Source organism: Ptychodera flava, assembly GCF_041260155.1.
Source record: "Ptychodera flava strain L36383 chromosome 23 unlocalized genomic scaffold, AS_Pfla_20210202 Scaffold_24__1_contigs__length_23054250_pilon, whole genome shotgun sequence".
Classification (NCBI taxonomy): Eukaryota; Metazoa; Hemichordata; class Enteropneusta; family Ptychoderidae; genus Ptychodera; species Ptychodera flava.
In genome coordinates this window covers 2,637,087-2,661,652 of record NW_027248278.1, presented here as the reverse complement: position 1 = coordinate 2,661,652, position 24,566 = coordinate 2,637,087, and the positions used below count along the sequence as shown (strand labels likewise).

The 24,566-nt window shown below is 37.8% G+C and overlaps 2 protein-coding genes across 2 annotated transcripts in view; both read right to left on the bottom strand.

The window, feature by feature from the left end:
- Window positions 1-24,566, bottom strand: part of LOC139124777 (putative hydroxypyruvate isomerase) — a 315,395-nt gene that overhangs the window by 147,119 nt on the left and 143,710 nt on the right. The window lies entirely within an intron of this gene.
- On the bottom strand, window positions 1,753-24,439 carry LOC139125018 (ATP synthase-coupling factor 6, mitochondrial-like). The gene is made up of 4 exons (XM_070691127.1): window positions 24,286-24,439; window positions 5,693-5,868; window positions 4,859-4,986; window positions 1,753-1,937 (listed from the first exon to the last, which is right to left on the bottom strand). Exons 1-4 carry the CDS (start codon window positions 24,418-24,420, stop codon window positions 1,909-1,911), a joined length of 468 nt encoding a protein of 155 aa, XP_070547228.1. The 5' UTR covers window positions 24,421-24,439; the 3' UTR covers window positions 1,753-1,908.

Here is a 24,566-nt window from a genome sequence, read left to right as displayed (position 1 = left end):
GAACAGTGCCTCACTGTGTTGGTAAGATACCCAAAAAGACATGTAAACCACATCACTTTGCCAACCTAAGACTTCATGCCTCTGGTACAATGGTATATTAAACCTCTGGTACCATGGTATAACCTCTAGTACCATGGTATAACCAAAGTGAAATTCCTGAACAAATTATCAGATGCAGAGGTGAACCAACTGAGAATGTATCTTAGATTGATTTCAGAAGGCAGGATGTATTAGATTCCCAAAGCAGTGATTGTATGGCAAAATTTACTTTTGATTCTCAACTGTATAACACTGCGGTTCACGTATTGCTGTTAGTCTCAATTGTATAAAACTGCAGTTCACGTATTGCTGTTAGTTCCAGTATGAAAAGTCCTAATCAGGAGACATCTATTATCGAATAATTTTAGTTTAATGGAATTCTATATTCAATATTTCACTGTAAGGATGACAACGGTTCAAATGTTTGTTTGAAAGTACATTGTAAATGAAATGTAGGAACTGTGGCAAGGATAGATAGATTCAATCATACATGGTGGATTTCATAATCATGAAAATACAGACAGAGATATGAGTTAACCCAAGGACAACTTTTCTGAAGTGAAGACACTTTATTATACCATACCAATTATGACCTTTAAATTACAGTGTTAACACCTTGACATTGAAGGAAAATCCCGGAAGCTTTTGATACTGACATTACAAATGACAGAGAAATGAGGTGCAGGTCTTCAGTGTGATCAGTTTTAGTTGGCATCAGTACATTTTCATTAAGCCAAAGATTATCAAGTATTGCAAAATTCAAGGACTTCACTCTATCTACCGTACCTAGACTTGTAAGGCCTGAACCCAACCATTAAACAATTGTGACCAGAGAGAATTTTATAACACAAACAACACTGATGTAACATCTGGTACTTTCATGAATGGAGAAATTCAAGAAGAGTAAACATGACACAGTCAGAAAAATACAAAAGTGGGAGAACTTCCACCAAGCACCTGTCTCTCCAACAGTGATTTTATTCAGACTGAAATAATGACCCAAGGTTCTGCACAAGATTAATAATTCTAAGTTAACCATTCTGATCTAATCAAAAGAACTTTGAAGAAATGAGTTTGCTTTAATTTCAGTTTTTACAGACTGTACAACATCACTGTTGAGGTACTTACTTCAATTTATCACTTTCTGACACTATGACATCACTACAGAGTGTTTCTGACACTATGACATCACTGCCAACACTGGCATCACTACTGACACTGTATGGCATCGCTACAGAGTGTTTCTGACACTATGACATCACTGCCAACACTGGCATCACTACTGGCACTGTATGACATCACTACAGAGTGTTTCTGACACTATGACATCACTGCCAACACTGGCATCACTACTGACACTGTATGACATCACTACACAGTTTCTGACACTATGACATCACAGCTGACACTGGTATAGCTACTGGCACTGTATGACATCATGAATGACACTTTCTGACACTTCAAGGTCATTACTAAGGTTCTACTCTTAGTCTCTAATTCAGTTTTCACGCTGGCTTCATTCTCAGAATGATTACTTGTCAATTTCAGGAGAGAATACTTGAATGGAGCTAATCAAATTTATGTAAGGCAATCTTCAACATTCAATATTACAAAATTTTTGGATTCATTACGATTACAAGCCATCATGTCACATAGCACATAAAGTCATGTTTCCAAAATTAACCACAAAGCGAGACAATGCCAAACTGACTGTTTGTTTTTAACTGAGATCCTTTAATGAACTTTACACAAACAAACGATAAAGTACAAGGCAATCATTTCAACACACCAATATATTAAAACTGTCATTCTTTAGATGCTACAATGCAGGATGAAAGAAGAAAACCATCGCTTCATTGATCTCTTCCATTATTTTGCCGCGGCATCAAAATCAACTTCTGTTGACAGAAAAGATACAACAGTGTTAGTGAATTGTGCAGAGAATCTTGGTGAGCACATGTAGGGTAAACTAGAAGACCTCACTGAAGAGACAAATGAATAATACTTTACGAGTCCGAGTCCTAAAACCTTTGATATCATCACAATATTGGATAGTAATACTGTGCTGTTTTTAGTTCAAGGGCCAGTACCGGGTAGTGCTAACTTGAGAGTATTTGAAGTTATTCTCCTGTCTTGTTTATTTTATGTTTTATCGCTTATGTGTTAGGTATAAACAGTGATCAAAGATGTGTTTGACTGCTTTGTCTACATCATACCATGAAGATGGAGTAAAAGACTACGCTGATTCTCAGTATCATTGTATTGCACTCACAACTAACACACTCTGCTGCTTTCTGCTTCGACCCAGGGTGGTGCCATTTCTACAGCACTTATATGAGATGCATTAATACTTCCCTTTCTTTGGAGTCAGATGAAGTTAAACAGGAAGTTACAGGACTGTTGGCGCACAATAGGGCATTACTGATGATGCAGCTATGTACATACACTGGTAGGGAGGTTTTGAATTCTCACGGATTCGCTTTGACCGTATGATGATTATCATGATGGGCACTTTCGTGACATATGCAAAGAGGGGTAAAATGGTTGTACAAGGAACATATTTTGAAACATATGTGTTCTCTTACCAAAAAATTGGGAACATTTTTTCACATGATTTTGACTAAAGTTTAGTCGCGATGTATTCACAGACATCATATGCAAGATTCAATGACAACGAATGCCTAAATCATGGCAAAATTACGAAATTCTGGGACCAAACACGGCACATCCAATTAGCAGTGTGGCTTTTTTACATTTGCATAGATTTATGATAATCCGGCTTTTATAGGGGAAGTTTCTGTTTAAAGCTATTTATTTATTTCACATTTGTGCTCTTGATGTTAGACTTTACAAGCAATGAACAAACTATTTTAGGAACAGTGTTGTGTTTCCTCCTTTTTTTGTCTGTATGTTTTTCCATTCTGAGACAGTGTGTGCTGTATTGTTGACTGTCAAAATAGCTCTCTCAGAGCAAAGAGTCAGGTTTCATGTAAATTATATGCAAATCATATGCAAAATAGTCGTCCCCTTATTTTTTCATCCGTTGAGAACATTGCTAATCATGAATCTTTGTAAGATTTTACATCCTTGATTGAAATTGATCCCCGTGATGAAACATTATTCGCGGTGTTTGTCGTTCAAAAACGATATAAAACTCAATTACATTTGAATGGTGTAAAGCTTAAACTTGTGAATTTTCCTCTTCGTATTAATGAAACTCCAAACAGATGATCTAACCATTTCTTGCTTTCAATCTGAACTTGCTGTTACTGTTTGAATATTGTTTTAATTGTAATTACAAAACTGTGGTGATTTATCTAAGTGTAATAAAGAGTTTCCATGATGTTCAAACTGCATACTTGTGTGTTACCATTGCATTTTGTTGAGAGTGTACACTGTACATGTATGTGTGGGTGCATGTGCATGCTTATATCCATATCCAAATACAAATTAATGAATATGCAAATGATTATGCATATTAGCCAATATGCTTTGGCTTGATCCTGGGGAGAGCACTGTCATGGCAATCGTCCAATGGGTCCCTTGAAACCGTTCAACAAAGTGTGAGACATAACATGGCAATCGTCAAATGGGTCCCTTGAAACTGTTCTACAAAGTGTGAGACATAACATGGCAATCGTCCAATGGGTCCTTGAAACCGTTCTACATTGAACAAGCAGATGCAGCCAAAGAACCCACTGCACATAGGGGTGGGGTGCCTGGGGTGAAACAGTAAATGTTATGGAAGTCGTTCTGTACCACTTTTTTAAACATGCAAAATTCTATTGTTCTCGATGTTAAATGTATAATAATGATGCATATTATGTTGACACACACTTATAGGTTTATCTGTAATACTTGCAATATCCATACTTCCCAAGTCCCATTTTCTGATTGTATGTTAGATTCACTGATATGATTTGCTGTCACTTTTATTTGGTAGAAATGTCTGTTGTAGGTCAGAGTCTTTAACATGGGTTAACTTTCATTCCTCACTGCAAATTAATGTGTAGGAAATAGAAGGCGCCCTCATGGGCGAACTGCACATATATGTGTAGGTGAACTTTTAACCCAATTAGAATACTCAATTCCTCTTTTTTATAGGGGTATAATGTAATGATCATTGGGAAGGGGATTTCCTGGCCTTTCTAATGATACACATATCAGCTGTAACTGAATATTCATACTCGGCAGCTAGTTGTTTTCTTCTGCTTATGCAACAGATTTGCGTGGAAACTATAAAAATGGTAGAATCGGACTGTGCAGCTAGGCATCAAATTGCTGATATTTTTTGTGACCGTGAGTTTTTTGATGACAGACAGATAAAAAGACAATTTGCAAGATGACAACAGACATTTTTGTGTGAATATCCGTGGAGTTTTAAAAAAACACCTATACCTCCATGGTATGTAGTACTCAAATTCAAACCTTAATACATTTACGGTATGCAAATTAGACATGTTTACAATTTGCAAAAAAAATGTTACATTGTTGTTAAAACAAAAGAAAATTTAATACCAGTTATGATGATATGTAACTTAATCATTAACACTTCCAAAATATCAGGGATAATAGCTGTAGGTCTGATATGCTAATTTTAATTCAGGCCATAACAGTATACATGGTTTCCCTATAATATAGGAAGGAAAGGGTTAATATTACAAACATGGTCTACAAAGCTGTTGCCTTATAATCAAAGATTCTTCACATCCAACATATGCTGTATTAAACAACATACTCTACAAACATCTATTACATGTAGCATTCGGAGAAGATGGTCTACAACTATTCATTAATCTAATCTTAATTAGTCACATACCTTTGAATTGAAATTCAGGGAACTTAGTCATATCACCACCACCAAATAGTTTTTCTAGCCTTAAAATTTCATCTTGCATACTCTTTTGTGTTTTTGGATCCACGTCTACCATTGAACCACCAGATGCTCTGAAATAGAACATTAAAATTATCATTTTATCATTATAGCCTGGGGGTTTGAAGTATCAATGTCATTGATACATTGACCTGGCAGAGGTGATACAGTACACAAGTCATAGACAGGTCTGCCACCCTAAGCTCATCGATTTTAGACAGGTCTGCCACCCTAAGCTCATCAATTTTAACACAACAGGTTGATCAGATTGTTGTAAATTTCAACATTTGGAAAAAGTGCAATGAACTTTGAAGTGCTTTTTATTCAACACTACTTTACTGATGATTTTTTAACCTTACAACCTTGCATTTTAAGAAATCATAAACATTTTGGAGGACAATGGAAAACTTGCTAAAAGGTTACACATACTAAGAAATATGAAAGACCCTTGGTGATACGGTTTCCACAGAGAGTGGACCTTGGTGATAGGGGGTTCCTGAGAGAATAGATCCAAGGTGATAGGGGGTTCCTGAGAGAATAGATCCAAGGTGATATAGTTTTCATAGAGTGTGGACCTTAGGTGAAACTGTTTCCATAGAAACTGAACCCTTGGTGAGAGGGTTTCCCTTTGGAATAGAGAATTTATTTCTACTAATAACAGGTGACATAAGTTTATATTTTCTATTTCGACTAAAGTTTGTGTCCATTTGTCAACAAATAAATCTGATCCAATAAATATGTTTTTGTATTCATACTGCACCACAGTGTCGTGTAACTTACTTGCTCTTAGATGCATATTCCCTGAGTTTTTCAAGGTATAGTTTCTGGATTGGATCCAACTTTGGGGCTTTTTGGAAGACTACAGCTGACACACCAATATTTCTTCTGGCATATTGGAATACAGCTTGCTGTAGCTGAATTGAACGACCTGCCAGTACTCTCAGTGACATTGCAATCTGAAAGTAACAGTTCATGCGCACATGAGTACAATTCATTGGTTAATGAAATCTACACTTTACAATCCTGATACACTATGAGATAGACCAGAATAATTCTTGTCTGCTACCATGGTCCATAATTTGCCTGATTTAATCAGAAGAAATTAGAGATCATATGGAAAAGATTTGCATCTTATCAAACAAGTGATGAAAACAATGCAGAAAGAAATACCCATAAACCTACTTCAATAATATCTGAAATATATACCAACAATGACATACAAAAATAGTGCTTTTGAACCACAATTTCTTTGACCACAATGAAGAATCTGGCAGTGCTAACAATGCTGCCATACCTCAATGGCAATGGTATGCGCCAAACTGCCCTAAGTTATTTAACAAGGATGGCAGAGTCATCTTGCCAAATGGACAAATGTCTAACACAATCCTAGTGTTTCATCTTAATGCTACACTTGAAGGGGACTAATCCCCCTAAGAGTAATTTAGGAAGGGGGGTTTCCACAATTTTATGGGTGGGGGGGAATTGAACTTAAGAGTGTGCACATAATCTCTTATTGCAAACAACCTCAAAAGAGGGATAAACCTTCAGCAAGTGAAAATGAATACAGTAAAATATTGGCCGACCAGAAGGAGATAAAGCAAGTCATCGTTGATGACACAGTCCCCACTTGTTAATGGTACTTTGATCACATGTCCTCAGAGAGGATAGAGTCCTCTTCATTAATTAGGTGTGTGATAGAAAGACTTTGACACAGATGGCGCTCAATGGCCAAGAATGAGTTGCATGGTGATGAAAACATAAAACCAATGTAGGCCACCATCCTAAAGTTCATAAAATGAGTCAACTAGGAATTAATCGACAGGATGTTGCAAAACATTTTTGCATACAATCCTGACACTTAACAGATTATCACTGGTACCATATTTCATAAAGTTTGATGCAGTATTCACAACACTATGAGGTCAACATCTGTATCAAGTTTCATCAAATTTGACATTGTCTGAGTTATGGCTCTGTACATGAAAAAATCGTAGCAAAATGGTTGCACAGCAGCCATATTGGATACTATCACAAAACAAATTGACGTGCATATCTATGACATTGGTCAATGTCCTTGTACCAACTTTGAATAAAATTGGTTAAGATATGCCTGAGTTATGGCTCTCTGTACATGAAAAAATTATATTAAAATGGCCGCCTGGCGGCCATATTGGATCATATCACAAAACAAATGGACGTGCATCTGTATGACATATGAAGTAATCCTTGTACCAAGTTTGAATGAAATCGTTCCTTGCATCTCTGCGATATCTGCGTGAACGGGCGGATGCACGGATGTACGCATGGACGCACGCACGCACGGACATGACCAAACATATAAGTCCCCCTGGACTGTGTCTGTGGGGACTAATAATTGTTAAAAGGCAGTGGATAAAAACTGCAACAAGCTATCTGGGTTCAAGAAATGAGCAATATGCGACGCACTGTCATGCGCACTGTAAAATTTGGCAAATCCGGAGATGTTTTCAGAAAAAAATATCTAAACTTGACCCAGAAGTTCTCAAGTTTATTTTGTGATTGATTATGATTTACATTTGAGCTGTAAAGTTACGATACTTTGAGTTGTTAATCTTATTATTCATATTCACGGGCATGCAAACAAAACATTGCTGTGTATTTGTGGTCAGTCACGTGGTTTAGCTCAACCAATCAAAATGTGACAGGCACGGTAATATAATAGCATGAATTTTTAAAGTGTATATTATGTTTGACTGTTCTATACAAAGACTTGATTAGCTATAGCTGGTGCAACTGCAAACATTAATATTGGGAATGACTTCTATAACTAGATGTCATGGGCCTAACAAGGGCACCAATACCTAATGGCCAACACACACAAAAATAGTGACAATGTCACTGGTCGCTCCCATTAGTTATCAAACAAGCTAAAATCAAGCTAAAAGATTTTTTATCACAAATAGAAACAATTCCCCCAATAAAATAAAATTATACAAATTTCACCAGAATTTGATCAAATCTTACTGACGTCACCCGTAAAAACCTCTACACTAAGTTTCAACTCAATCGGACGTGTGGTTTCAGAGTTAAAAAAAATTTTTGATCAAAAATGAAAAAAATAGCCAAAAATGCAAATATGCAAATTTCACCACGATTTGCCCAGATTTGAGAAAGGTCACTCCTATACACTTCCATGCCAAGTTTCAAATCAATCAGACTTGTGGTTTCAGAGAGAAGAAGATTTTTGACCAAAAATGGAAGAAAATTACAAAAAAATTCATGAAAAATAGCAAGTCCAAGATACTGACCCAAGATGTGCACAATCATTTCAGGTCAGCCCAAAGTACTTACATGCTAATTTTCATCTAATCTGCTCAGTGGCTATTGAGATTTTCAATAAAATGTAAACTTGTAAACATATATACATATGGCTATGGGAGCTAACAAACGACCCAATGGTCGACAGAGCTCCGCTGTGTTATGAAGAGAGCAACGTTTTGTGACATATGTATTGATGAAGAAGGTTGAGATCTTTGATAGCTCATTTCAGGATGGCCTGACCTAAAATGGCAAAATTAGCTGCAAAAATACAAAATTGATGATTTCATCATAATTATGTATAAAAATGTATACCAAATATCAAAGCTATCACATGAGTAACTTTTGAGAAACAAATATTTTGACCAAAAACGGCAAAAACTGACCCAAAAATACAAAAATTGAAGATTTCATCAAATTTCACTTAATCACACTAAGAGAAGCCCCAGGAACCTGTATACCAAATATCAAAGGCATCAGACAAGTAGTTTTTGAGAAACACATTTTTTGACCAAAAATGGCAAAAATTGCACCAAGAATACAAAATTGCAGATTTCATCATATATTCTGTATATCATATTTAGTTTATCTGTAGGAACCTGTATACCAAATATCAAAGCTGTCAGACGAGCGGTTTTGATGAAATAAATTTTGAGCAAAAATGACAAAAAAATTCCTTAAAAATACAGATTTGCTTATTTCATCACAATTTGAACAAATCCAAGTTGGGCTATCCCTAGGGACCTGTATACCAAATATCAAAGCTGTCAGACGAGCGGTTTTGATGAAATAAATTTTGACCAAAAATGACAAAAAAAATTCCTTAAAAATACAGATTGGCTTATTCATTACAATTTGAACAAATCCAAGTTGAGCTATCCCTAGGGACCTGTATACCAAATATCAAAGCTGTCAGACGAGCGGTTTTGATGAAATAAATTTTTGACCAAAAATGACAAAAAATTCCTTAAAATACAGATTTGCTTATTTCATCACAATTTGAACAAATCCAAGTTGGGTTATCCCTAGGGACCTGTATACCAAATATCAAAGCTGTCAGACAAGCGGTTTTGATGAAATAAATTTTTGACCAAAATGACAAAAAAATTCCTTAAAAATACAGATTTGCATATTTCATCACAATTTGAACAAATCCAAGTTGGGTTATCCCTAGGGACCTGTATACCAAATATCAAAGCTGTCTGACCAGCGGTTATGAAGAAGGAGATTTTTTACCAAAAACGCCTTTTTTGGCACTAATTTGCATATTTTTGGCAATGACAACTTCATTTGAACAAAATCTCATCTACAGCCCATCATCCATGTAAACATCAAATATCAAGATGAAATGTGCAGCGGTTTTGGAGTTTTTGATGTTGACGGACAGACATACAGACATACAGACATACAGACATACATACATACAGACATTTTCCTAGCCTATAAGAATAGCTTCCATTGCCATATATACATATGGCTATGGGAGCTAAAAAGGGAGAGTTGCCGTATCAACACCATGGTAGGACTCAACAAAAACAAAAATACTACAATTCTAAACATAAACTCAGTAAATGTATAAAGAAGGCCAAAATAAGATGACATAGAAACTTAGAACAAAATGTACATCATGTCAACAAATTAAAATCAAAGTGAACATCAATACTAACAGCATGCTCAGCAAGCTTCATGTGAATTTCACCTTCTAAAACACAGTTCAACAGCAATTTTATAAATTAAATGAGTAAAAAATAAGCAGCCTCAATAATAACTGGTCAAACATTGATACCAAACAAATTTACAACTGAACCAGAGCAAAATACAACCTTATGACAGGAACGTACGACGACCACATTATATATTTCAATTTGATACGCAGAGTATAAACACAAGATATCGTAGCTTCCAGCAAATGGTCAGAGAGAGAGAGAGAGAGAGAGAGAGAGAGAGAGAGAGAGAGAGAGAGCTAAATTTGCATTGAGTTGTTACATATTGAAGGTGTGGCTCTATTGGCCAAAAAAAGAAAAGAAATGTTTCTGGTCAGCGCGCATGTCACTTGAACAACAGCACGTCACCCTTTTTTCCCCTGGTTTGTGGCCGGCGGCCGGGGCAAACTACGTACTGATTACTATGACACCAAACCAAAACGGCTGAAGAGAAAGAGAAATTCTGTGGGGCATGATCAGTGACTGCATGAACAGTATATATGTTACTATATAGAAAATACCGTCAATGACGCTGTACCTTCTCTAATGTGTGGCCAGGTCAGGTAATTGTTGTTGGCATGGAGTTGTTGGTAAATAGTTGATGATGTAGGGGCATGAGGTGGGATATGGACCCAAAGAACCCAAAAGAATAAATACATCAATCAAAAAAATTCTAAGCTATAGTATAAACTGCCTAAAGATAGTTCAATGTGGAAAAAAAGTTAAATAATTCAGAAATAAGAATTAACAGTCCAAAATAGTAATGACGCACTTCCCTACTGACCTGAGTGCATGTGAAATACACAACCTGGCATCTGTAAATTAAATGTATACCAAGTGATCATTTTAAGTCACTGTTAACTGTTTTTCAATGGATTTTCCAAGAGGTCCTGTGGAAATGATGAAAAATGCTTATCTGGTCTTGTGTTTGTAAAACCTCATGGCTGATAATTGTCATAGTATTCAAAAAAAATTGAAGAAATTACTGTTTTTAATAGACATATTTTCCTTGAAATACATGACCGTGTAAAGAATATATGCTAAAGTGTTTAAGAGTAAATTTCTTTTCAGAAAATAATTTAATCTGAGACCAAAAGATTTTATTCTTTGAGTTTACAAATTCAAACATTGCAATTTGTTCAATCATCTTGTGCAGTGCAAAATTATAAAATGACTTAAAAACAAAAAAATTGGCAGAATTACAGCCTTTGTGATGTAAAATTATGGGTTGACATAACGATAATTGTTAATCTGTTTGAAGTACTAATATACTACAATTTAAAAAAGAAAGTTCATGCAGAAACATATATTGTCAGCAATGTAGTGTTAATTTTGACTTTACATCAAAATATGCCTTTGCTGGATATCAAATATGTAGGGCGAAATATTAAATCAGCCATGTTCAGCAAAATCCACACAACAGCATTGATCCTTTTCTAATTTGATTTTATTTGCTTATGTTATCTTTGTATGACAGTCAGTACAATATGGAACTTGAACACAACACAGTGAATAAGTATGCTGTAATGAAATGGTGTGGCTGCATCCACATGCAGCAATAGGAGTGGCTTTGTCTCTCACCCCTCATTTCCAACCTGTCCCATCCATGAAAAAATAGTTTGGTCTTATATTTATAATGTTAATAATTTCTGTATTTGTTAAAATGTGCGCATCTCAAAAACTTTTGATCATAAACATTTTCATTGTTTTTTTATAGCTGACCAGTCAGTTAACCTGTTTATTTTGAATATTTGCACATTTTTCCTCAGTATTTGACATTTTCAGAATACCTTCTTATTCAATTTGTCATTTTCTAAAAGTTTAAATGCTCCTTTGTGTGGTCAAGCTTTCCACAAGCATCAAATGTGGTACTTCATATAGGAAGGTCTGCCTCTAGAGGGCGGGCATCATGAACAGTGTTTGTTAGTTATTTCCTCCACATAAACTTCTGATTGTACTGTAAACACTGAACATGGCCGACGTCCGATTTTCCTGTCTAAAACTTTCACTCATTTTCGTTCATATGACTCTGAAACTCCAGGAAACGATTGGGAAGAAAGAGTTATCTTGAAATATTGAGGTACTCGCCGATATTTTGCAAAATTAAATGAGAAAAAATGCAAGGAAAATGCTGACAGGCTTACACAATGACCGTTTTCAGACTCAGAGGCATATGATCATCTGCAGATTATGCAACAGGCCCATATCACGTGAGGCCATGAGGGGATATCCACGCAACTCAGTACCAAACACTAGCGCACACAGAGTGAGCAAACACAAAGTGAGTAACCCTAACGTCAGCTCAGTAGTCTGTAATAGATCGTAGTCAACTAAGAACCTTGGAGAAAGGCTTAAATGTAACACTGTGGCTATGCCGCTAAGTCCCTTTTGATTTTTGTCACAGTTCAAAATCGTTCTCCTACACCTCAACCTGAACCATGAACACCCCCACCAGTTTATGATATGACCCATCACAATGGCATGACGTCAACGAATCTTGACAGACGGAAGTATTGACAGACGGAGTAGTTGACACCAGCATACTGGTTTTCAACTCTAATACCTTCTCTGTCTATAAATAGACACGAGAAGGTAATAAAACTATAAACTTACCCTCCTCCCTTGAGGAGAAAAAAAAAATCAAAAAAAAATTTTAAAAAATTTGCGTCGCCGCACCATTTTTTTAAGAAAGGCTTGACCAGAAACATTTCTCTTTTTTTTTTCCAATGGAGTACAGTACTACTGTGCACTGACACGCAGATTTACAGCAGACTCGTCGTGCCGTAGCTAGTCTGTTCTCATACAAAACAGCAAAGCATAAAGTAAAGTGCAAAATACAAACTACCATTTACCAAAAGCAAACAAGTGAGATATGAATGATATGATGAATGCAAGGCCAAGCTTTACTGCACAGTCAGCAACACAAGCATAACAAGTTTACAAGTTCTCCTCCACACCATGTGGAAATGGTCGCTATTGCCATGGTACAGTGTTGCTCCTACTCTCTGCTATGTCTGTTGGAGAATCACTCAGGCCAGAGAATGCTGCAAAAGAGTCATCTGATATGTTCAGCTTACTCTGATTTAGACTCATTATGGATACCTGACCCGCGCACAGTACTGTATATTTCCTATAATTCATTGCGATTTGTATCCTCTGAGACACCTGAGTGAAGTCTACTATGTCTCCCAAATTCACATACTATATATCAAAATTTGTAATGTACTTTTATGCACACCATTCTTCTCAATTCTCATTTTGAATAATTTGAAAATTATGCATAATTGAGAGAGGAGATGACATTTTTGTGAAATTTGCCACAGATTGTGTCCTCAGCCATACAGAATAATGTGATGGAAAGTAGGGAGACTAGTTGCACCTGTTTTATGAAACAAAAGGATATTGATTTTTTGCAATGGAAGTGACAAAAGAAATTTGCATGCTAATTTCTCAGAGAATGACCCCTTCAGTTCGTCATAACTTGCTGCCTAAAAAGTATGGCATTTGTAGTACCTGCAGAATGTGACTTTTATGGTTGTTTAGTGGTTATTTTCAAACTTTCACTGAAATATCTAAACGTACTTTTACTAGATATTATTTAAAAATTATTCTTAATGCGGCACACTAGTGCTTACATGCAGAACTGAAAAAGTTTTAGAAAAGTAATCTTCAAGGATACAAATCAAAGAGTATTGTGGGTAATTTATTGTACTGTGCTGGGTACGTGTCTATAGATAGGCACAACAAATGGCCTAGACACATCCAATGTTTCAGTACCACAATAAACACAATAGCAGAAACATGTACTTTTCAATGGCGCTTGGGTAAAGGGTCATCACCACAGAACCGCTGAGAGTCATCCATAGACTTTTTGGCAGTTTCCATCGATAACGATCAGTGTCACTAATTTAGCTCACAAAATAATGAAATGTATAAGTCTTTTAATAAATCAACAGGTACCCACTTTTTATCATTGACTATTTATGACTCATTCTCTACTCCTAGTTACACCTCTACGAAAAAAAATGTATTTTCAACCATTTTGTTGACGATTTATGTGAGTCTTTTGCCCCCGAAGGTCAAAAGTTCAAATTCAAGCTGTGAAACCATTGACAGCTCACCAAAAAAAGGTTGAGAAGACATGTTGTCATAGTGATAGTTAGCAGGAGTAGGAGATGAGTCGTAGATAGTCAGTGATAAAATAGGTACAGGCTGCTTTATTCAAACATTACATTATTTCATTATTTTGTGAGCTAAATCAGCAACACTGATTGGTGTCGCATTACACTACCAAAACGTCCATGAGATGGCTGGCAGCGTTTCTGTGGCAATGACGCTTGACCCGAGCACGATTGATAAACGCCACAAGCACCACCGCAATATCACAGCTAAGAAATTAGCAATTGCTGTTGCCTGGAAACATGATGATAAACCCTACGCTGTGCTCCCTCTCAGGTCAGAACTGTTACATGTTACCACAATTGAGATTTTCACGTGACGACTATGACCTGTTAGACAACAGGCATGACGTCAACATAGTCGTCATGTGAGACGTTTCGGCCAATCACCAGCCAAGGATTAGCTGCTTATCAGGTCAAAGGTGAATGTCCGCAACGGTATTTTGGGTAATTTTACATTTGTTTATCAAATATATTTTGGCGAATTTAGGGTTGTACAGGGGTAGTAAGAAGAATTACCGGTAAGGCTCATATAATAAAATTTATTAAACGATAGAGAAAGTATGATTTTGGAGTTAAATTTGCAGTTTTAACAAAGAAATTTACCTTGGAAAAAAATTTGCAGATGATGTAGAGGTCTATTTTCAGTGATTCTGCTGCTGAAGTTAATTCTTTAGGACATATGACCTAAATCAAGAAAAATCTTTAGGACAATCCCATAATCCTTTGTGGTCACTCGTTTACCTAATCGCAGCGTTTGTGTCAGAGAATAATGTTTTTAACACACTAGCATGTACCAACAAGGCTGGTACCTTTATTCAGATGTAATAATACACTTTGAAATCTGGAACACGAACAAATGAAACGATAAATTTTGAATGTGAATACATCTCTGAGCTGTTTTATCCCTTGAATTGCCCTTGTGAAAGATTTACACCTATCCTTGAGTCAGAAAGTTAAAATTGCAAGTCTCACAGTGAGGTTCACAGACAAATTACAGTGAGGATATCACATAACTGTGGTATCTTCACTGTAATTTTGTTTCTGAAAATTACTATCAAACTTAAATTTTAACTTTCAGACAGGGTCATCTGCAACAGAAAAGCTTTTCCATAAGGTGGCCCTGTCTTCACTCAAGACACTTGAGAAATCCATCTCAAATATCAGTGGTCTCTTAATTTAACTCTCATCATCATATCCTGATGGTTAACAGTTAAACGATTTCTGAGGGATGTGAGGATATGATTTTGTTCAATAAAACGTTTTGTGAAATAAAATACTGACACAGTGTTGAATCTAGGATCAGAGAGTAGGGGGCATTTTGGCCCATGGACTTCAATCTGGGGGCCTCTTTTGAAAATTAGGGGGCATTTTTTCACTCATTAATGTTCATAAGATTAATTAATATTCATTTTTCTTACTGTAATTATTTATCCAGTATTATACCGTAATTAAGCAGTGTTTCAGCCAGGTTTTGCTAGCATGGGGACACAGTGACCCATAGTAGGTTTAAATGGGGACAAATGACATTTTTGAGGGACGTAAACACGCTGAGAGCTGGGTACCTAATTTGCATGCATAATGAGGATTTGCTTCAAACCAACACGCACACCCAGCGCTCACAATTGACGGTTGGTCGGTTTTCTCCGTAGTGGGAAAATACAGATTTTCGTTAAAGCGCTCCATAGATTTTCAAGTTGTCCGTTCTATTCGTTCCTAACAAGTGTTATCATAGTCTGGAGGGAAAAAAATCAACTTCTGTGGAGTAGTTTTTCGTGAATCCCCGATGTTATTTTTGACCGCGGCCAGTGCAAGGTCCCGTTAAAAATTGCGTCGTTTTCGTTAACAAGTCTTTGACGACCCCAATTGGGTATTTTCTCCAAGACCAGACCTGCATTACTTTGTGTAACCAATTATTTTTGGTGTTCAAGGTCTACTTACAGAAAAATCGCCAGCGAAACTTTGCTCTAAATCTGACTTCGCCTCTCCCTATTCATACTTAGATGGCCGCCAGTTTACACGCACGTATACACTGGCCGTGGACGTACCACTTCAGTTACAGGGTACGTGGGTATCTGTACGTAATGTCCCTCCATGCACACTATCACGCGTGTCTGTGCAGCGTGTGCTGCTTCGCCGAAGCACATGCACGGTGTAGTTATTTATTCGGCAAAACAACGTCCAGGTTTACACGTCACTTTTAATCGACATTTAACCCTAACAATTTCAAAAGAAATGTATACAGAATCTTTATACACGAGATAATAAACAGTAAACTTCATGAAAGCATTAAACATCTTACCACCGGGTATCAAATACGTGGAGTTTGCTGAACGCTGGGGCGAGGTCATCGCATAGTTACAAGTGCGTCGCTCGCGTTAACATGGTCCTACACTGTTCCAATTCATACAGAACGCGGGAAAACCAATCATGAATATGTATACAGAGTTTGAATGGGGTTCATAGCCTTTAACCCTTGTTTCTTAGCCATCAATCTACAGATGCGTATCCCCTATATTTACAATGTTGCTATGGACCAGGCCAAAATGCTACGGGGAAAATAAATGTCCGTTTCGCTAACTTTATTGCTATGAAACTGCACAAACAAGGAACCGGTGGTTCATTAGTCTTCAAATTGCTTATACATGATTTTGTTTGTTTGAAAAGGAACGATTACGGATTAATAGAGCAAGAAATTTCAGGTGATCCGTATCCTACGGTCGGCAGGGCTGCCATGATGCCTCTCAAGGCTGCATCTCAAAGAGAGGCTGTCCCTCATTATAATATCATTTGCATGCCTTGAATTTATGCAAATCTGGTACCCAGCTCTCAGCGTGTAAAGTATTTCAATGAAATAACACAATACGGTGTCATTGTGTGTCATCATGATTTGGTACCATTTTTGGTGTTAAATAGGCAATTCTGGTGAGTGCATTAAAGGTAAGTATATGATAGACCACTGGTGTGTGTCAAATTGTGCCAACATGAAACCTTCAATCTCATTTAGTTTACTGCATTCACATAAACTGCAGGACTCCCCTAGATCACCAAAATGATTATCCAACTCAAAAATCAACTCAAAAATCTTGTAGCCATTAGGCAGTTTACGATCTCAACTGTGGCAATAGTTTTCTCGGCATTCAGGAGTTCCCAATTTTACAAATCAAGATGTTTTGTATGTTGTTCGTGATCGTTTTTTACATTAAGGATATATTTGTTCAGTTTATATTAAATTAATTATGTGTTTTTATGACATTAAAAGGATAGAAATATTTTTTTCATTTCTGGTGGTAAACTTTCACAACCAGAAATAAAATTAGGTGGTAATTCGAAAAGTCTGGTAGCAATGTGAAGTGTATATTACCACAGATACAGAATACTTCAGCATTCTATCAGTGTTCACAGTATGACAACTTATCATATATGTAAGCTGCAAGCTCCTATCGTGGCAAATTTATGCAGTCTTTAAGTCATGATGAAAATTTTGTGAGCCACACAAATAAAAATTTTAGATGAAAAAGAAAGCATTTGGTAGCATATAGTGGCATTGTAGATACAAGTACTGTGGTGTTAATTAATGGCCCTGGTGTTGTGTCATAGTTGTGATCAAGCAGGCTCAATAGCATCTTAAGCATAAGTATTTTTCTTGAGGACAAAAAAGGTCAGGCCAAACCCAAATCCTGTAAAACAAGACACAATGATATTGCACCCTGACCCCCTGGTACTCTATGACGTCATCGGACATTTCTGTCCGAGCCGGGTTCTAAGGGTTAATCATTGTTTAAATGATTATGATCACTTTTTAGCAAAGAAATATTTTCATTTGATATTTTGATATCATCAATAACTATCTGGTGATGTTCACTATTACATCATTAAACTTGTGAAATCTGCAGAAATATTAAAATCATTCAGAATCACATCATTTCTTGTAGAAGTTATGGCAATTTGAAATAGGCCAAATGGACAATTTTAATAGTTCTACTTATGAATTGTTGCTTTGATGTTAAGTTACCATGCAAAAATTGCAGTTCTCTAATGTGATGATTTGAAAATGGATATGCTTACTGCAACTACTGTTGACAATTTCCCTTTGCCATGACTATTAATAAAATTTTAATTTACAAGTCATCGTTGATGACACAGTGTCTGAGTTGTAGTTCAGGACATGAAAAAATCGTAATAAAATGGCCACACGGTGGCATTATTGGATCGTATCACAAAACAATAAATGTGCATATGTATGACATACGGTAGGTCAATGTCCTTGTAGCAAATTTGATTAAAATTGGTTGAGATATGCCTGAGTTATGGCTTGTACATGAAAAAATCATAACAAAATGGCCGCACAGCAGCCATATTGGATCGTATCACAAAACAAATTAATGTACATATGTATGACATTGGTCAATCTCCTCGTACCAACTTTGAATAAATTCGCTTGATACATGTCTGAGTTATGGTTCTGGACATGAAAAAATGTAATAAAATGGCCACACGGCGGCCACATTGGATCGTATCACAGAACAAATCAATGTGCATGTGCATGACACAGGTCAATGTCCTTTTACCAAGTTTGAATAAAATCGGTTGAAACATGCCTGAGTAATGGCTCTGTACATGAAAAAAATCGTAACAAAATGGCCGCACGGCGGCCATATTGGATCGTATCACAAAACAAATTGATGTGTATAGCTATGACATTGCTCAATGTCCTTGTACCAACTTTGAATAAAATCTGTTGAAATATGCCTGAGTAATGGCTCTGTACATGAAAAAATCGTAACAAAATGGCCGCACGGCGGCCATATTGGATCGTATCACAAAACAAATTGATGTGTATAGCTATGACATTGGTCAATGTCCTTGTACCAACTTTGAATAAAATCTGTTGAAACATGCCTGAGTAATGGCTCTGTACATGAAAAAATCGTAACAAAATGGCCGCCTGGCGGCCATATTGGATTGTATCACCAAAAAAATTGACGTGCATATCTATGACATTGGTCAATGTCCTTGTATCAACTTTGAATAAAATCAGTTGAAACATGCCTGAGTTATGGCTCTGTACATGAAAAAATCGTAATAAAATGGCCGCCTGGCAGCCATATTGGATCGTATCACAAAACAAATCGACGTGCATCTGTATGACATATGAAGTAATCCTTGTACCAAGTTTGAATGAAATCGCTCCTGGCATCTCTGAGATATCTGCGTGAACGGACGGACGCACGCACGCACGCACGCACGCACGCACGCACACACGCACGGACATGACCAAACCTATAAGTCCCCCCGGACGGTGTCCGTGGGGACTAAAAAATGACAGTCAAGTTAAATGCCTTTTCCCTTGTATTATGACTCTGTTTGTGAAAGTTTCCTTTGACATTATGGTTATTACTATCAAACTGAGTAGTTGCAGGCCAAATTTTGATTCAAGCAGAGTAGGTTAAACTTGGACTCAAGGATGACTCACGGAGGCAAAGCCAAGCCTCAGTGTATTCATGGACGTTTCATGGTGGATTGTAGTATCGAACAGCAACAATGTTTGTTTCACGTACCAGAGAATTTGTAACTTTGCAGAAAGGAGCATTAACTGTTTACATTGCAACTTTGCAGGAAGGAGGGTAAAATGTTTCAACATCTTAGTTTTACAACATTTTACTTTTATCTTGTTCACATTGGCAACCAAACTGAAATTTGGGCCGACGCAAAATAATTATCCTTTTGGAATTAAATTTGGTCCGTGTCCACACTTACCGTTACCAGAATTAGGGCCGACGTAACTTTACCTTCCTTTATGACCTCTGACTGTCAAAGTTCAAAATGGCGCATTTGAATAATGGCACGCTGTTTCTACTGTTCATGATTTTCCTGCGTTTTTACGCACAAGAAGGGCAAATATGACTACGGAGAGATCTTCACTATTTATTGGATGGGCATATGCAGTGTTCGAAATAATCGGTGGCAATGGTGGCATTTGCCACCAAAACCTGTCAATCTGCCACCAAAATTTTTTTCTGGTGGTATTTTTCTGCCACTAAATTTTGGGGTCATCGATCCTACGGCTTGAATGAGGATCACTGAAGGAACACGGTTGTCTGACGGCAGAAACACTCATTAGCGAAAAAAAAAAAAACCCAAAACTAATTGCAACATTGGGGCATGAATGAAAATATAGCGTGAATCCAAACTTGTGATTGGCTAATCTCCATATCGATGACAGCAGCTTTTGTACACTTGACATGTTGTTGCCCTCTGTAATAGCCGCATATGCAGTCATACAAAACAAGATAAAAGCATGTTGTGACATTTTGAAAACAAAGCCAAACCGCTGCCTGCGTGATTTAAATAATAATAGATACTTGCAATTCATTAGCCAGTAGTACAGGGCTCAAAAATTCCTATCGCCCGACGCCCGTGGCTGGTGAACTTTGCGTTCGGGCAAGTAAAATCAATATGCTTCCCGTCCGACGGGCAAGTGCACCAGCAGTTGATTTATCTAAGCTCTGGACAATTCAAGTTTGAAAACGCATTCCATTAGGTCTGCACACGCCTACAATCATTGATAAGTCCTTCAAGTCTGAGAAGTTTTTTCTGAAAACCCTTGAAAATCCGCCCGACATCGTAAAATAATGGTTCTTGCTGTTGTGAAACACAAAAAGTCGTAAGATTAAAGTTTTGCGACATGTTCTCTCCAACGTTCGCGGAGTGAACTGACTGTTTTCTATGTGTGCCGTAAAGTGGTATGCCCTTGACAGTAGTTGCCGTTCTCTTTGTGCAAGTGTATGACGGTCGACTTCAATCGAGAGTGTAATTGCACCTTGTGCTTGGTAAATGGATGTAAACTTTATTTGGACCCATGGATATCGGCAATGCTTAGTGTGAAACGCATTAATCAACCCCCAGTTGAAAAAGTACAAGTTTATATCGTAGTTGAAACGGACTCAGTCGACCAAGGAAGCCAGATATTGCAGCTACGCAGTGCGTGAGATGCAGATAGTTTCAAATTACGTGACCTTGGTTGTTAGGGATCGGCTCTCACTTACAGGAAACATCTGCACTGAAGAGTAACGAAAACGAGACTTGAATCTGCTTTCTTCACGAATACATTTATCAAAATAAAACTTTGAAAGACGGCTGTGCTTAGTGAGCAAACATGTAAACATGTAAAAGGGTTGCAGATGTACATGTGCGTATGCATTGGCAGATAAACACTAGCAGTGCAGTTGTTTGTGATCTCAGCTTGATAACATAGAGCAGAAGCCAGCCATGCACATTGTAAATTAAAGACATTATTTAATGGAGAAAATCTGAAAGTCACACAATCTTATTATGCAAAGATTTTAATTTTGGATTAGGTTGTGGAAAAATTCCAAATTCAAAGATGTTTCGTAGATGGCCAAATGAACAGAAAAGACTATTTTCACATTTCTTCTGCTACTTTCTAGAATTGATACATGTAATAGTCCTTCATTTTACCAAGATTAGTTCATGTTTCAATCTGCTTTTTCCCTCTTTGGATTCACTCAATATGCCCAAACTCTTACTCTCTGTTACAAATAACTGGTACAATTATTAGAAATTTTGAGCCAGTAATTTTTCCTCTCGGGCAAGTAAAAATGAAAAATCACGTGTCCCACGGCTAGTAAGTTTGAAATATTTTCTTTGAGCCCTGTAGTATGGGTTGACTTTTTGTGACGTGTACTCACCATATTTTCAAGAATTAATAAATTAGAAAGAGTATGTGGCAATGACAAAATGTTTTATTATACGATCACATGATCTGTTAAACTGCCACCAGATTTTTCATAATTGCCACCTGATTTCATAGCCGGTGGCAAACTTTTGCCACAAGAAATTAAAAAGTATTTCTATCCCTGCATATGGTATATATAAGACCGCGGTGGAGAAATTACCAGTGCGCGGCATTTTTGACATGCCTCTCTAGTCTATTACGTGCACTGTGAAATCGAATGACATGGTCTCGTTTGCGGAACAAATGGTTGGTTGGAAGTTCTGCGTACATGGGATGATATTAAAATGTAAAGACTGGATTGAAACCTTTCGATAGGTGTAAACTTTAGTTTCAAACGTCGTTTGTTTTGTGCGAATAGGGTGACTAGTTCAACTTCGATCCATGGTGGAGGCCTGGTCAACTGGGACCAGGGCCGACGCAACGTGTCCACACTGGCGATTTGCGTCGGACCAAATTTTGGGTCGGCCCTGAACCCCCCTTCTCACCGGGACCAAACTGTGTCGGCCCAGGGCGACTCAGCGTGTCCACATTGGTTTTTTACGTCGGCCCCGGCCCAGGTCCAGACCTAGGCCGACGCAAAGTCGTCAATCTGAACAGGCCATTTTATACCCTGTTCAGATTGACCACTTTGCTTAGGGCCGGTGCAGGGCTGGGGCCGACGTAAAATAACCAATGTGGACATGCTGCGTCGGCCTTGTGCTGACACAGTTTTGGTCCAAGTGAGAGGGGGGTGGGTTCAGGGCCGACGCAAAACGCCTGTGTGGACACGTTACATCGGACCTGGTCCCAGTTGACGCCTCACATGTTCATTTTGAGTAAAGCATTGGCGCATAGAATATTGCGGTTCGTGGGACTAACTGGAGCTGGAGCAAGGAGGAGTTTGCTGGGGTAATTCAATGGACCTCCATGGTTAGAACAAAAGAACATCGATTGCACTTGGCCTCTAACAATGATTTAATCCATATATGGGGAAAGTCAAGGTTGGAGGTGAAATATTTGCATATAACATTTCATATCTTTGCATATAACAGTTAATAGTCACAAATTGGCATGGAGGGTAGATAGATGGAGAATGCAATGTAATGCGATGACTTTCTCATCAAATTTTTTATTTGTAAACCATAAATCATTTCAGAGAACAAGAAGACATTCAATGGTATTTCAAACTTTTTTTCATTTTTGCCCTGTTGCTGAGTTGTCACTTTTCAGGTATTTTTTTAAAAATGTGAACGTTGCATACCCTCTATAGACGTGACCCATGTACATCCATGACGACACTTGCGAAAGAAGTCTTAGTATTTCTGTGTTAGTCAGCCTACAAAATGCATATGTATTGAGCTTACATGGCTAAAACTGACTTTCATGATAATAGCTTAGCACAGCTACTCTGGGCAATCACATACACGGTCCCTCAGGCAGGAGACACTACAAAAGTTTTTGTGATCAGTTTATTGATTTCCATTTTCACAGATCACGGTTCGAGCGCCTGTGGGTGTCGTAGTAAACTTCCAAATAAGCCCATCCTTTGGCTCGCAGCGGAAGTGGCGATGACCCAAATGATCCGAGCGCGTTCGATTATACGTCATAAGCACCGCTGTAGCTGCAAAATAGGCCAAACCCGGAATTCGAATCGACCACGGTACAAACAAAGCCATGTGCGCAAACGCGCATAGACGTACGTGGATTTCCATACGCGTTTACACATGTGGGCTTGTTTGTACCGGCATCACGTGATTATTTGGGCGTACTGAGTCTGAAGAACGCATCGCGTCCTTTTATTCCGGAGTAGAACCATTGTAGCGCTATGGTGAGGCGGTCGGTGATTTGTGGTTAGCGACTTCGCTCACCAGTAGCGCTACAATGCATTTGGTCGTACCGATTTATCACTACTGAAGACTAAAAAGTATACTGCACTAACTTTGTCGTTTATGGGGTTTGAAATTTGTTCAAACACGACGATCGCGTTCCGAAACATTTCTGGGAGCTGTCATTACCAACTTCCGGTAATGGCGGCTCCCACAAACACCGACGCCCCACGCTCAATGTTTTCAGAACGCGATCGTCGTGTTTGAACAAATTCCAAACCCCATAAACGACAAGATTAGTGCAGTATACTGTTTAGTCTTCAGTAGTGATAAATCGGTACGACCAAATGCAGTAAATATGTAGCATTTCACATCAACGCGCCTGGTCGAGCGGGGTGCGCTTATTTTCACCTCTACAGGGCCATCGGCATTGTAGCGCTACTGGTGAGCGAAGTCGCTGCTCACAGCTGCACTGTTCACTCTGGGGTAATGACTTAGACCCTATCACACCACGTCGTAACACTACCAAATGGTGTCGTTAAAAGATTATGAACTGATTTAATATCAAAATTGTACATGAATTCTTCATATACTACATGACCTGCTGGTATATTACAAAACACAGTCTTACCTTCGTCGGAGCCGGTACCACCACTCGAAAGAAAATGGCTGCAATTTCGAAGGACTCATAACCCGCATGCGCAATGATACTATTCTTAGCTTCATACTTGCATTCTTGTTTCAAATTTCGCGAATGACCGCTCATGCACTTTGATTTATTTACTACACACTCTCTTCGTACTTGTTGGTAATCAAAATGATGATATTTGATCAGGAAAAGTATATAAAAACAGCCCTTAAACGAGAAATGATGAATAACTCACAATTCACAACCTGTGAAGAGGGCCTACT